This window comes from Anastrepha ludens, chromosome 5 (assembly GCF_028408465.1).
Source record: "Anastrepha ludens isolate Willacy chromosome 5, idAnaLude1.1, whole genome shotgun sequence".
In the NCBI taxonomy this organism is placed as follows: Eukaryota; Metazoa; Arthropoda; class Insecta; order Diptera; family Tephritidae; genus Anastrepha; species Anastrepha ludens.
The window spans coordinates 112,110,347-112,124,632 of record NC_071501.1 but is presented as its reverse complement, the minus strand read 5'-3'; the positions used below and the strand labels follow the sequence as shown (position 1 = coordinate 112,124,632).

General features: G+C 37.1%; 2 protein-coding genes across 8 annotated transcripts in view; both read left to right on the top strand.

Moving 5' to 3' along the window:
- Positions 1–537, top strand: part of LOC128865155 (protein cappuccino) — a 162,347-nt gene extending 161,810 nt beyond the window's left edge. For all 7 annotated transcript variants that reach the window (XM_054105213.1, XM_054105212.1, XM_054105214.1 and 4 more), the window contains one exon: positions 51–537. In XM_054105213.1, coding sequence (XP_053961188.1) covers positions 51–159 — 109 coding nt within the window. In that variant the 3' untranslated portion in view covers positions 160–537. The remainder of the gene's footprint in view (positions 1–50) is intronic.
- Positions 538–10,551: 10,014 nt separating this feature from the next.
- Positions 10,552–11,749, top strand: LOC128864257 (uncharacterized). Its single transcript, XM_054103831.1, has 2 exons — positions 10,552–10,673; positions 10,872–11,749. The coding sequence occupies exons 1-2, from the start codon at positions 10,656–10,658 to the stop codon at positions 11,301–11,303; spliced, it is 450 nt and encodes a 149-aa protein (XP_053959806.1). The 5' UTR covers positions 10,552–10,655; the 3' UTR covers positions 11,304–11,749.
- Positions 11,750–14,286: the final 2,537 nt, after the last annotated feature.

Sequence of the window (14,286 nt, the reverse complement as noted above, 5' to 3'; positions counted from 1 at the left end):
AATGAAATTTTGATTTTTAAATTGGGTTTTTTTTGTTTTTTAATTTTTAGGTTACGCAAGTCCAAGCAAATTCAAACACAATCACGAAAAAATGTAAAAACTACAAAACTGAAGCCAGGTGGCCTTAAGGAACGTATCTTGCGATTGAGCAAAAAATAAATGCGCGTAGCAGTGAAATTTTTAATCGACAAAAAAGATTTAAAATAAATGTAATATTTATTATGTAGCTTAAAGCATTATTTTGAAAGTAGATGGAAATGTTTTAGGCATTATATTTGTTGCTTTAGTGACTAGCTAATTGAGTATTAAATTATTTGCAAATACAAGCGAATGCCCGTAAATATGCACATATACACACACACACACACACACACACAGATACAATAGAAAGTAGCCTTATATTACATTTAGCGATTATACTAATTTAATTTTGTATACGAAGCATTATTAATTTTAATTTTTTTAAAGAAACTGCAACTATATTTAATTTGAAATTGTTAAATAAACAAGTTAAAAAATTATTAAAAATTTGAAAAATTTAAATCGAATCAAAATCATTTTTATGGAGAAAGAACACAAACGAATTATGAACTACATTAGAACAGGGATTTAAAATAATAGTTATACGAGTATTAGAAATTTCAATTTAAAAAGTCAGAGGGAGAGAATCTGCCTATTTAACATTTGTAAAGGGTGATTAAATTTCAAGAGCCGATGTTGAATGTGAGCCACACCTAAACTTCAAGGTTTTTTTTGCATTTCATTTGACATTTCTCAATTTCAGACTAATTAAATTTGAACCATGGAAAGATACACAATCGAGCAACGCATTAAAGTTATTCAGCCTTATTATGAAAACGGCCGTTCAAACCAAAATGCATATCGCGCACTTCGTATTTTTTTCGGTAAATTTAATCGTCCAAATGTGCGTACAATCGGAAAAATTGTGCAAAAGTTTGAACAAACCGGGTCTGTAGGAGACGTTAGTGCATGCTCGTACAGCTCGTACCAATGCACTCACAAAGAGTGACTGTTTGGTGCGGTTTATGGGCCGGCGGCATCATAGGGCCGAATTTTTTCCAAAATGAGGCCGGTTACTCTGAATAGTGTTCGCTATCGTGAGATGATAACGAACTTTTTATGGCCCGAATTGGAAGATATGGATGTGTACGATGTGTGGTTTCAGCAGGACGGTGCCACTTGTCACACAGCTAACGAAACAATGGCTCTTTTGCGCGAAAAATTTGATGGCCGAATAATCTCACGTCACGGCGATGTCAATTGGCCGCCAAGATCATGTGATTTGACACCGTTGGACTTCTTTCTTTGAGGTTATTTGAAAGAAAAGGTGTACGTCGATAAGCCAGCAACAATTCAAGAGCTAAAGGATAAGATAATTCGCCATATTAACGGCATAGAACCTCAATAATGCGTCAGCGTCATCGAAAATTTGGACCATCGGATGGAGGTGTGCCGCCAAGGCCGGGGCAGCCATTTGGCCGATATTTTGTTCCATATACCATATAATTGAGCCATACTAATATTATCATAATAAAGAGAAATGACAATAATTTCCTAAAAAAAGTTGTATTTTATTCAAAATCAACACCGGCCCTTGAAACTTAACCACCCTTTATATAGAACGGCGGTTGGTGCGTGACTACCATTCAGAAGTGCTTAGGTTCGAATCTCTGCGCATGAAACACGAAAATCATAGAAAAGGTTTTTTCTAATAGTGCTCTGCCACGAATAAGCTCCTCATAAAAAAATATCTGCCCTTCGAGTCGGCTTAAAACTGTAGGTCCCTCCATTTCTGGAACAACAACATCAATACGCACGCCACAAATAGAAATAGGAGCTCGGCCGAACCATATTTGTCTTATAAGATTTGCATTTTTTGGCTTTTTTCAAAAAAGTCAGCAATCAACTTTTTTCTTACCGATATTCTTCAATAAAAAATTAAAATTCAAATTTTATCTTTTGTATAAGGCCAAAAATAAAAGTTAAGATTTGAATGTTATTTTATCGGTCAAAAATAGATGTTAAGTTAACCGGGAAAATAAGAGTTAATTTGATTTGTTTTTTTGCCAAAAATAACACCCTAACGTCAGTTTTTCAGTTGTTTTTTCAGTCAAAAATAAAAGTTAAGTTGACCAGAAAAATAAAAGTTAAAGCTTGAATTTTATTTTTTCGGTAAAAAAAAAATAATGTATCACCCTAATGTCAGCAAAAGAAAAAGCGTACAACGAAAGTTAAGTTGAGCGGCAAAATAAAATCTTAAATTTTAACCTAATTTTCGATCACATGTAACGTGCCGCCCTAATGTCAGTAAAATAAAAGGCCAAAAATACTCGTATAAGTTAAGTTGACCGGAAAATTATTAAAATTTTAAAATATGATCTTGAATTTAAAATTTTCGAAATAAAAGTTAAGTTGAGTGGAAAAATAAGATTTAAATTTAACATACCACCATAATGTCAGTGAACAAAAGGCCTAAAAAAATTTAAAATTTGAGTGTTATTTTTTCGGTTAAAAATAAAAGCTAAGTTAACTAGGAAAATAAAGTTAATTTAATTTTTTTTGTCAAAAATAACACGTCGCCCTAATGTCAGCTTTTCCGTAGTTCTTTTCAGTCAAAAACAAAAGTTAAGAAAAATTAAATTTTTAAATTTGAACTTAATTGTCGGTCAAATATATCGCGCCACCCTAATTCCAGCAAAAGAAAAAGCCTAAAATGAAAGTTAAGTTGAGCAGAAAAATTAAATATTAAACTTTAACCAAATTTTCGGTCAAATGTAACGTACCACCCTAATGCCATTAAAATAAAAGTTACGTTGGCCGGAAAAATAAAAGTTAAAATTTGATTTTGAATTTAAAATTTTGCGGTCAAAATAAAAATTTAGTTGAACGGAAAAATAAAATTTCAAATTTCAACTTAATTTTTTCGGTCAAAAATAACTTACCACCCTAATGTCAGCAAAATAAAAAGCCTAAAATAAAAATTCAGTTAACCGGAAAAATAAAAGTTAAAATTTTTATTAAAAAAAATACTAAAAAATTAAATTAGAATTTTAATTTTTTTTTTTAACTTTAATTTTTTTTGTTTGTAAAAAATAACGTACCAGCCTAATTTTTGCAAAATAAAGGGCCAGAAATAAAAGTGAAGTTAGCCGGAAAAATAAAATTTTAAATTTGAACTTAATTTTTTGGCCAAAAATAACGAACCACCCTAATTTCGGTAAATTAACACTCACAAAAAATGATAACACTTTTGCTAAGAAAGTACATTTGGACTTAATCTTACCATAAATTCTGTGACAAATCTTTCAGTGCGTACGGAGAGAACAATGTCACAGAAAAAAGTTCCTTTATTTTTGCTTTTGTTCGTATGCATTGTCTACTCATAAATTATACTCAGTTTCGAGGCAAATTTCGCTTGTTAATAATGGAGTGGGGAGCTAAGGAAAATCGCATTGCAGTGATTGGATTACAAAAGTGTGGTAAAAGTGCAAGTGAAATTAACGAATTGCTGAAAAAACTTACTTTGTTTGCCGCACGATCAATCGTTTATCCCAAACGTCTGAAGTGACAGACTGAAAAAGAAGTGGTCGTCCACGAGTGGCTCGCACCAGTGTATCCTCAAAAGCCGTTTGAAAAAAATTCGCAGAAAACGTCTTAGAAAGCAGAAAATCATATCCAGGGAATTGAATGTATCGGTCAGATCCATGTCAAGACTAATTAGAGATGATCTCCACATGAAAACCTTTCGTTGCGCAACTGGTCATCTTTTGACAACGCGCTCGAAGAAAATTAGACTCGGCTGATGCAAGCAGCTTCTTCGGTGGCACGCGGTCAATGGTCATGAAATTATTCTTTTCAGAGATGAGAAAACTTTCACTGTTGAAGGCGATTTTAATAAGCAAAACGACAAAATCTATAAATCTATCTTCTAAAGACACAAAAAATCTTGTTCCAAGGGTTCAATGGTTTGGTACGTAGTGGTTTGGTGGGGAGCGTCTTGTAAAGGCGTAGAAGATCTTCATTTCTGCGAAAAAGTGGTTAAGACCGAGGAAAAAGTGTACCAGAAGGATGTCTTAGAAGGCATGGTGAAGCAATATCCCAGGGCTCATAACCGCAGACGATTGGCCGACTGGAAGTGTAAATCTGAATCCATTGTACTGCAGTTTGTGGTCTGAGTTTGAGAACATGGGCTAGCGAAGACCTCACAGAGATTTGGAGAGTCTCAAACAATCTTTGGTCCGAGCAGCTACGTCAATATCCATGGAAACCGTGAGTGCTACAGTAGCTGAGTGGCCTAATAAATTGAAGGCTTGTGGAAAAGCAAATGATGATCATTTCAAATGAAATTTAAAATTTTTTCTTTTCTAATTTACTCGATTAAATTAAAAAGTACTATAATTTTATATCTATAACTTGTAACATAACTTATGGCAGGACTAAGTATACTTTTGCTTTATATTTTGAAAAATATCTGTATTTTTATGTAGTTTCTTAGACTTTTTGATATGGTTTTCTATGAAATTTAATCATTTTTTATGCAACAATGTTACATAAAAGAGCGTCTTGGAATCAGATTATGCAGTTCGGGCATTTTTTGACAACCAACTTATGGATCTGTAGAATGGATAGGGTAGAATTGAATTCCTCAGAAATTCCTTAGATGATAAAATAAGCAAATAAAAAATATCACTCGGATTGGGTATTGTACATATGTATGTACATAGATTTTTGTCATTGTTGAAAAAAATTGGCATAAGGGCGACTCAAGCGTACCCAGTGCGTTTGTGTAATGAATGAAAGTACTTTGCTCCTAGAAATATGAGCTCGAATATAGAATGAATTTGTTTTTGTTGTGCTACACAATATGTGCAACTGTTCAGTACCGCCGCTACTAAAAGAATCATGACCGCTGCGACTGCGTCTATGACTGTATTTTGTTTCTATAGTCGCTAAGTTTAGAATTTTAGCTGTGGAAACATACGCATGTAAAGGCATAAAGGGAGTGCCGTGTGTGAGCGGTTATATGCTAAAATGCAGGTAACTCTAAATAAGATTGAGTAGTGCTGCGGCCGCCGTAGCCGAATGGGTTGGTGCGTGATTTTTTTTGAATCCTACAAAAAGAATCTTAGTGCTTTTCACTAGGAAACGCAAAGGGGTAACACTGCAACTGTCTTCTGAGGTTTAATATTTAGGTGTAATCCTAGACAGTAAGCTTACCTGGAAGAAGCACGTCGAGCAGAAGGTCTCTCGAACACTAAAAGTCTTCTGGCAGTGTAAGAGATAGTACACTGGCTATACATCTCCCTGATTAGACCCATTATCACATACGCCTCTGTAGTATGGTGGAAAGCCACAATGGTTAATTCCAGAGTAAAACCTCTAAACAGGCTACAGAGAAGTGTGTGCTTGGGTATCACAGGTGCCATGAGTGCCAATCTCTAGACCTTCAAATTCGAAAGGAAGCAATGAAGGCGGCGTACAGTTAAACGGAGGATGGGAAAATGAAGTAAGCACTGGCCACTGTCAGATATACCACCAGTTGTGAGAGCGGTGCACACTGTTCTCAATGCCGGTGGACAATCAGGTGCCTGTCGTTAGCTTCGGTAGGAAGTATGATGTTTTGATCCCAGATAGAGATCAATGGTTAAGTCCAGAGAATCTATTAACGGGATATCAGAAGACTTTCTACACCGACGGATACAAAACCAGTGAAGGAAGCGGATCTGGATGGTACTTAGATGAAGACACTAAGTACTCCTATGCCATAGGACAGATGGCCACGGTATTCCTTACGGAAGTCTATGCCATCTTGAATGTGGCGTACTGGCAAATTGAGAAAAAGTGGCGGGGCAACAGTATTGGAATTTATAGTGACAGTCAAGCTGCACTGACAGCCTTGCTAACCCACGCTTCTCTTCGAAGTTAGTCGGTGAATATAAGACAAAACTGAATAGTGTTGCAAGCAGAACAAAGTTAGTCTTATTTGGGTGCCTGGACATTGTGGTATTGCAGGGAGCGAGTTAACTGATAAATTGGCAAATAAAGGCTCTGCAAGTATGCCACTAGGCCTAGGTGTCAATTCCGCATCGATTCAACTATGGATTGAGGACTTCATGAGGTCTACCCACAGAGGTCGTTGGTCTGAGTTGAACTCGTGCAGAGTAGCCAAGTGCTTTGTGAAAGAACCAAACAGGAAAACAGCGACCTTTCCCTAAAACTCAGCAGGAAGGACCTGAGAGTACTGGTGGGTGTAATCACAGGGCACAAAGTCTGTGGTCAGCATATGACTACCATGGGGATCGTGGACAGCCCGATATGCCTATCCTGTCTTGAGAATGACGACACTGCAGAGCATTTTCTCTGTAGCTGTCCTGCATTTTCCGGAATCAGACTTAGGATATTGGGTAGCGATACACTGAGTATGGACAGAGTTAATACTCTTCCTCTTCCGGACTCTTAAAATTCATCAATGAATCCAAGAGATTTGTGGAAGACTGACCTCAAACTAATTTATCCGTTTTTACCATCCACCTTTTATCTTTCCTATCTCTATTCTTTCTACTGATATCTATCCGGGTGTAGTACAATGGTCTACTGACTGAGTGACTTGTCCAGCCCCTCACTAAAGCGAATTTATAAAGAATGCCAGACTCGCATGGCAGCCTATTTTGTTCCTGGCACAAAAGATAAGGTGTGAATTTTTTTGTCTACCCTCTCTGAAAATTAAACCTCTCAATATTTCAAAAACAATTTTATTTAAAAACAAAAGCCAAGCAAAGCGCACAGAAAACTTTGTTACTTTTGCAAAAAACCCGTGGCTGGGACAGGTACCATTTCTTTCAATTCCAAAGAATGAGGGAGGAGGAGGAAGTGTGGAAAAATTTATTTGAAAAAGGACTGGGACTCTATCACGGCTTGCATGTGTTTTCAATATAATAGCCCCGCTCTTTAATCTGAATTGTTAAGGCCCAAGCCACATAACCAGGTATACTATAGAATAGCAGGTCAAAACAACATTGGCGTGTATTTGGTTGCTGCTTCACATCTCTAGACCAGTGTCAGAGCAGCTGATTTTGCGATTGTGCGCCTTGATTGTCAAAGTGCTCTGCTTTTTTGTTGCCGCTTTGTTGTTAACATGCTCTTTGAAGAAATTTGTATATGTGTGTGTTCTCCTGTACATGTTTCATTGAAATCGCAGCAACGCAGTAAGAACTCGACCTGAACAACATGTGTGGACATCTTGTAGCACAAAAGCGAGAGAATTCATACAGATACGGCAACAGCTATGGCAATAGTTATGACTTCCCACGACAGTCTGCGTAACCGGAACGACCCGTATTTATTCCGGCCAAGGACTGTCATTTCAGCAGCATTCCCAGTATATGTATCGGGATTGTGTATGCTGCTACAACAACAACTGCTGTGTTGTATCTGTTCAAAAACGGTTTTTGTAATTCTATAGAAGTGAGTGAGCATAGGCGAACAATAGTTTCGGAACATGAATGCTTATGAGTATTACAAACACAAAACAATCATGAGTGTATAGTAGGGCGGATGGACTTTTTCTTAATAAATATAAGCGAATTAGTTTCGGGGGCGGAATTGTCTACTTATTTTTTTCCAAATAATTATCGCAAAAAAGAAACAATTGTTTGTAAAATGAAAAATAAGAAGGCTCGAACTCCATTTTAGAGCTTTACTTTCATGGACCTTTTTTCCGAATTACCCGTAAAATAAAAAAATAAAAAAATTGGTTATATTTTTCAAGAACTAATTGGTCTGCCCTCATATACATACATATATTAACACTTGTTGTTCAATTTCAATTTCAATTTATAATAAAGAATTCACACTGGTAGCCTTCCTTGATATCGAGGGCGCGTTCAACAACATCCTACCGGATATCATAATAAAGGCACTGACGGATTTCGGGATCTCTGGCGCTCTGGTTGAGTTCATCATGATGATCTTGAGCAGATTTGTGATCGCAACCCTAGGGACCTCAGAGATCAAGAAAAAAGTTAGCAGAGGAACACCTCAAGGCGGTGTGCTGTCCCCTCTCCTATGGGTGCTGGCACTAAACTCCTTGCTAAAGAGCCTAGAGGGGAGAGGACAACACGTCGTAGCATATGCGGACGATGTTGCAATGGTAGTAAGAAGGAAATTTCCCAATACACTTAGAGAAGTCATGCAAGATTTACTAAACATGGTTGAAAACTGGTCAAAAGCAAATGGGCTAAGCGTCAACCCCAATAAAACTGAACTCATCCTATTCACCAGGAAACATAAAATTCCAAATATAGCTCCCCCGACTCTAGGTGGAACGGCACTGTCATTTAGTGATGAGGCCCGCTACTTAGGTCTAATACTAGACCGAAAACTAACTTGGAAGGCAAATGTCGAAGATAGAGTAAAAAAGGCGACAATAGCACTCTACTCTTGTAAACAGCTGATAGGACTAAGTTGGGGTCTCTCTCCATCTATCGTGCATTGGCTTTACACAGCAATTGTCAGACCAATCCTAACATACGGCATATTAGTATGGTGGCCGGCTTTAGATAAGTCATACATTAAAAGCACCATGGTACATGTACAAAGAATGGCCAGTCTTTGCATCTGCCCTTAGGACCACACCCACAGATGCACTAAATATTATGCTTAATATTTTACCAATAGAGCAATTCGGTAAGCAAACAGCTGCCAAAGCAGCTCTCAGACTAAGAGAAATCGGCCTACTCCGAACGAATCAAAGGGCACTCTTCAATTTTAGAAAAACTCCCCTGCATTCCTGGCACAACGGATTTCTGTGAGACCAAGAACATCAATTTAAATAAATGCTTTGTCACAGTATTTCCTTCCAAAGAGGAATGGGATAACGGGCTTATTGTTAAGAAAAATAATTTAAACATCTACACAGATGGCTAAAAACTGGACAACAAAGTAGGTGAAGGGGTTTACTCCGATAAACTCGGAGTATGCCAATCATTTCGCCTACCTGACCATTGCAGTGTATTCCAGGCGGAAGTCACTGCCATAAAAGAGGGACTTACAGAAATAAAAACGAGAGTATTATCCACAAATGAAGTCTTCATTTACTCGGACAGTCAAGCGGCAATAAAACCGCTTGAATCAAAAACGCGCTCGTCAAAAACAGTTCTAGAATGTTTTAAACTACTAAATGACGTATCTAAGTGCTACAAAGTGCACCTTATCTGGGTGCCAGGCCACAGGAATATAGCAGGAAACTGCAAGGCGGATGAACTTGCACGAACCGTTACAACGCTCGATCTCGAACCGGATAAGGCGCTGATACCCATGCCTATAGCCACTTGTAAATTACTTATAGACAGGGAAACCATCAAAAAGGTAAATACAATCTGGCAAAACCTCACAACATGCGAACTAAGCAGACAGACATGGCCGAACTGGAACAGCGGTCGATCGAAGATCTTGCTAAGATTTAACAGAGAAGCTATAAGAAAAATGATAGGTGTATTAACTGGTCATTGTTGAATAGGCAGCCACGCTAGAAGGTTAGGACTCCCGTACCTCGATTTCTGTAGAAGCTGTCTTAATGCAGAAGAAGAGGAAACAGTCAGACACCTTTTATGTGAGTGTGAAGGCTTAGCTATGAGAAGGCTGCGCACTCTTGATACAGCATTTTTAACCGATATAGCGGACATAGCCCATCTAAAACTAACGAAGCTCTGCTCGTTTATTAAAGCTACCGGATGGTTTGAAAAGGAACACGTAGGGTAAGGATAAGCTCCAGTGGTATCACAATGGACCTGCGAAAGGTCTAAGTGTGTCTTTATGACAACCACGCTACCTACCTACCTGTAGTGGTATTTGCGGAAGTTGCAAATACAGTGCAGGGTTGTTGTGAGTCCGAAACAGTACTTTCAAGGCGAATTTATTACAGGTGACAGCAAACACATATAAGTAAAACCCTACATGTATTTGTTGTTGCGTTTGGTGCAAGCATCATGTCAAAATCAGCAAGCAAATGTAAACATACGAATGTAAACATACCAATACATACAAACAAAGCATATCATTTTGACGTAAGCCATACCTACGGCGAAAAATTCAGCTGGGTGAATGCTGTCACCTTATTAAATCCACCTTGAGTACTTTGTTGCTGCATTTCCCAAGTTCCCATTCACAATAGTAGATGTCTTTCATTTTCAACACTACTACTTACTCAATGGCTCAACTCAAACCGGTTATACCAACTCAAGGAAGGATATTTTGAGTTGCTGCCTTCCTTTGAGTATGTATTTACATATCCATTCTACATACATACGTACGTACATTTACCGTACGCTGTTCAGTCATATAATCCAGCTGATGTTCAGAGAGGGTTTGGCGACATCCGTACATTTATGTATGTATGTATGCATATGCATACATATGCGGTGGCAATAGGAGAAGGTCGCAGCGCATTAGAATTATATTAATTTTTACCTACCCTTATTTAAGAGTACGAAAAACATCCTTACAAATACATATAAATTAACCGCTGAACAAGATCTATTTCTGACAGAACGTTCGCTCAGGGCAAACGAAGTGCAACCGGCTCGCAATATCAATTTTAAAATTTATTTTCTCTAGTACGCAGTCATCCTCAAAGAATGGATAATAATGAAACGGTAAGTTTAGAAAAAAAATAGTTTTTCAATGTACTTAACTTAAGAATAAAATTTAAGAAACTGTGATTACTGAAAAACTTCTTGTTATAAAGTTATACCCATACACCTGATCAAGTGAATTCTAAAAAACTGCATAAATATAAGAATCTGAGTGCAACATTTAATTTTTAACTGATAATTCATCTCTCTACTCCCTAGCCCATTGCATCAGTCTATCCGCAGACTCTATACGAGTATGCAAAAAACTTTCTTGACTTGGACGACAATACCCCTTACGATTTAAATGCTTGGTATGAATTGGCGAAGGACCGACTGGAAAACTACAGTGGAAACCCTATGATGGTTGACGTTTGGTCGCAGACCACATATGACAACATTACCGTTGACGCTGAGGATGAGGATGTGCGAAAAGACGTTTGTACGCAGACCACATATGACAACATTACCGTTGACGCTGAGGATGAGGATGTGCGAAAAGACGTTTGTACGCAGACCACATATGACAACATTACCGTTGACGCTGAGGATGAGGATGTGCGAAAAGACGTTTGTACGCAGACCACATATGACAATATTATCGTTGACGATGAGGATGTGCTAAATGCGCAGCTGGGAAACATGGACATATAATGAGAATGCGCGTTCTAAACAAAACAAACAAAATTGGCACCGGGAACATCATTTCCAGCATAAAAACCTGCAAAGACGATCGGAACAATAGTTACCTACATAAGGACCAAGGATGATAGATTTCGCCATGCATAAATACTATAAAGATATTGTGGCAAACACGAGACTTTGCGAACCGACTGGCAATTGTGGCAGTACCGAGCGAATGTGAGACTACAAGCTGAACGTTGATTTGTTGTTGGCAGCAAAGTGTACGCTACACTTGCAGTATAAACGTATTAAAGCATTGTGGAGACGGGTCGTGATTGTGATTGCCACAGTACCTTATCGGATGCCTGGTGAAAGAAATGGACATACATAGACTTGTTCAAATCAACATTTAAATAGACTAAATTTACATGTTACGCTTTACAAGTATATAAAATAATTAGTATAAAAGTAATTAGTATAAAATAATTAGTGTTATTTATAAGTAAATAAAATATAAAATAAAAATTAAATGAATTTTATTCTGTACATTAAAATTCAACCTGTGTTACTTTTTATTTTTCACTGTATGTGGGTGTAACCCTATAAAGTATGGTTGTATAGCGGATTCAAAACACGTTTTTGTGTATGTGTACAATTAATGTGTATTGTAAGTATGCATGGAGAAAACATTGGGTATATTTAATTATGTAATATTAATTAATTTTAATAGGCTAACCTATCCTTAGCATATTGAGCTGTTCCGAGGAATTTCAGATTCGAGACTGTTTCATTGTTTTTCAAGTTGTGTATCTAACGTAAAGCATCGGCTGCGTTAATTGTCCTTACATAATGGGACGTATACGTTGGGTATAACGTCTATTGGCGTAACTGAAACTGTTAATTTCAAAATGTCATAACTTTTTTTTTTAAAATCGTACAATAATTTAAAAAAATGGGTTTTAAAGCTAAAGAGTTGTACTACGCAACCTTTTCGTCGAAAATTGAAAAAAAAAAATTTCTAACCCAAAAAAAATTATCAAAAATGGCTAAAATGGCCATTTTTTGACCTTTTAGGCTTCATTTACCAAAAATCCTGACGTGATGGAGCATTTTGATGATACGCGCTGCACTTAGTCATCGTATCAAGAGCTATTGTGACATAGCTGCATCAGATTCAGAGGGAAGCAGATTAGCCAACCACACGTCTCAGTATGCGAAAGCTACGATTTCAACTGAGCTTTCCCTTAATCATCTAACTTGGGTCCTCTTGTCCGGCAATGTTATGCTTGTTTAGTGAGTGTCGATAGAGAATCAATATTTATTCAGTATTTTCGTTCACAGATAGCTTGGAAGACTTTTGCGAACATACATATATGGGTGTTTAATGAGAGCTTTTGGTGCAGGAGGCAGTATAGGAATTGCCTTACAATTTGATTGCTAAGCAGTTTATGCTTGAAGCTCTAGATACGGCCATGATCCGAAATATAAATTGTAGCACATAAGAAAATAATATTGCATATCTGCAAAGAACTTTTTAAAACGCGTATGTGCTTAACATAATAGCAATGGACAACGGGTAACTGGCTGCCTGCACCCGCTGTCAAAGTTCTAACACGTTGCGCAGAATTATGGCGGGGTCATCTATGGTGGCGGGGACGGTTCTCTCGTCATCGGCATGATTCAATTATTAAAGGTTTGCTCACTTGTGACATTAGAATTCTGGCACTCCCTTACAAAAGGTCGCATTTAAGAACGGCGAAGAAAGTGGAAAAATTAAATACCTTTTTGGTAAAAATTATAAATAAAAATAGTCCCAGAATTATATTTTATGAATTAATTTTTAAACTGAAAACTGTTCGCGGATGACGTTAATTTGTTACCTAAGCATTATGACCCTAATGAATACTTTCATGGAAGAAATGGATTTATCATAAATTTTGTTGACTAAAAACAAACTTTATGCCTTATTTCAATATGCTTTGCCCACGCAAGTTTGGAGTCTTGACCGCCAAGTCATGATTATTTCATTCGGAGGTGCACGAATTTGAAACCCCGGGCACGAATTACCAAATGATAAAAATTATTGTTAGCTATCGCCCCTCGATAGGCAATAATAAACCTCTGAGTGTATTTCTGTCATGAAAAAGTTCTTCATAGAAAACCATATGTCGTTCGGAGGCTGTGAGTAATTACATATTATATTATAAAATGAACTCTTGTTAGTAAGTTTTATATTCTTAAAACAATCTAGTGAGTACTTTCGCAGCCTATATTTGAAAGGCATCGGCCTCAGGTTGTCAAAATGTTCATCTTTTACACTCATAGCCCCCTCTATGATAATCTGATTTAAGCGGTATCTCCGGATGTACTCCATATCGTGGTCCATATTGGTCCTGGACATACCGAGCAAGTTCTTGCTCATAAGCACATATTTTACTTTTCCTCCACTTTTACTCTAAATTTCTAGAGTTAGCAACCCAGTGTCTTGCTAAGGGAGCCGATTTGTCAAGAGGAACCTAGAAAGCTGCTTACAAGGCGAATTTATTACAGGTGACAGCAAACACATATAAGTAAAACCCTACATGTATTTGTTGTTGCGTTTGGTGCAAGCATCATGTCAAAATCAGTAAGCAAATGTAAACATACGAATGTAAACATACCAATACATACAAACAAAGCATATCATTTTGACGTAAGCCATACCTACGGCGAAAAATTCAGCTGGGTGAATGCTGTCACCTTATTAAATCCACCTTGGCTGCTTATGAGCAAACCTTTTATTATTGAATCATGTTCATCGGTTAGATTAATTTCTATTTTCTCTGCCGAGTTGAAGACTCAAGGCTGCTTTTCTGATTACTTGATGAATATTTATTTGTTAACAAGCAAATAACATGAAAACTATATGCGGTTTGTGAAAGAAAATCTGCAAATGATCAATAGTTTAAAAAAGGAGTTGTTTTTTTTTTTTTTTTTGCTAAAAATAAGATTCAACGAGTTGCTTCACAAATAT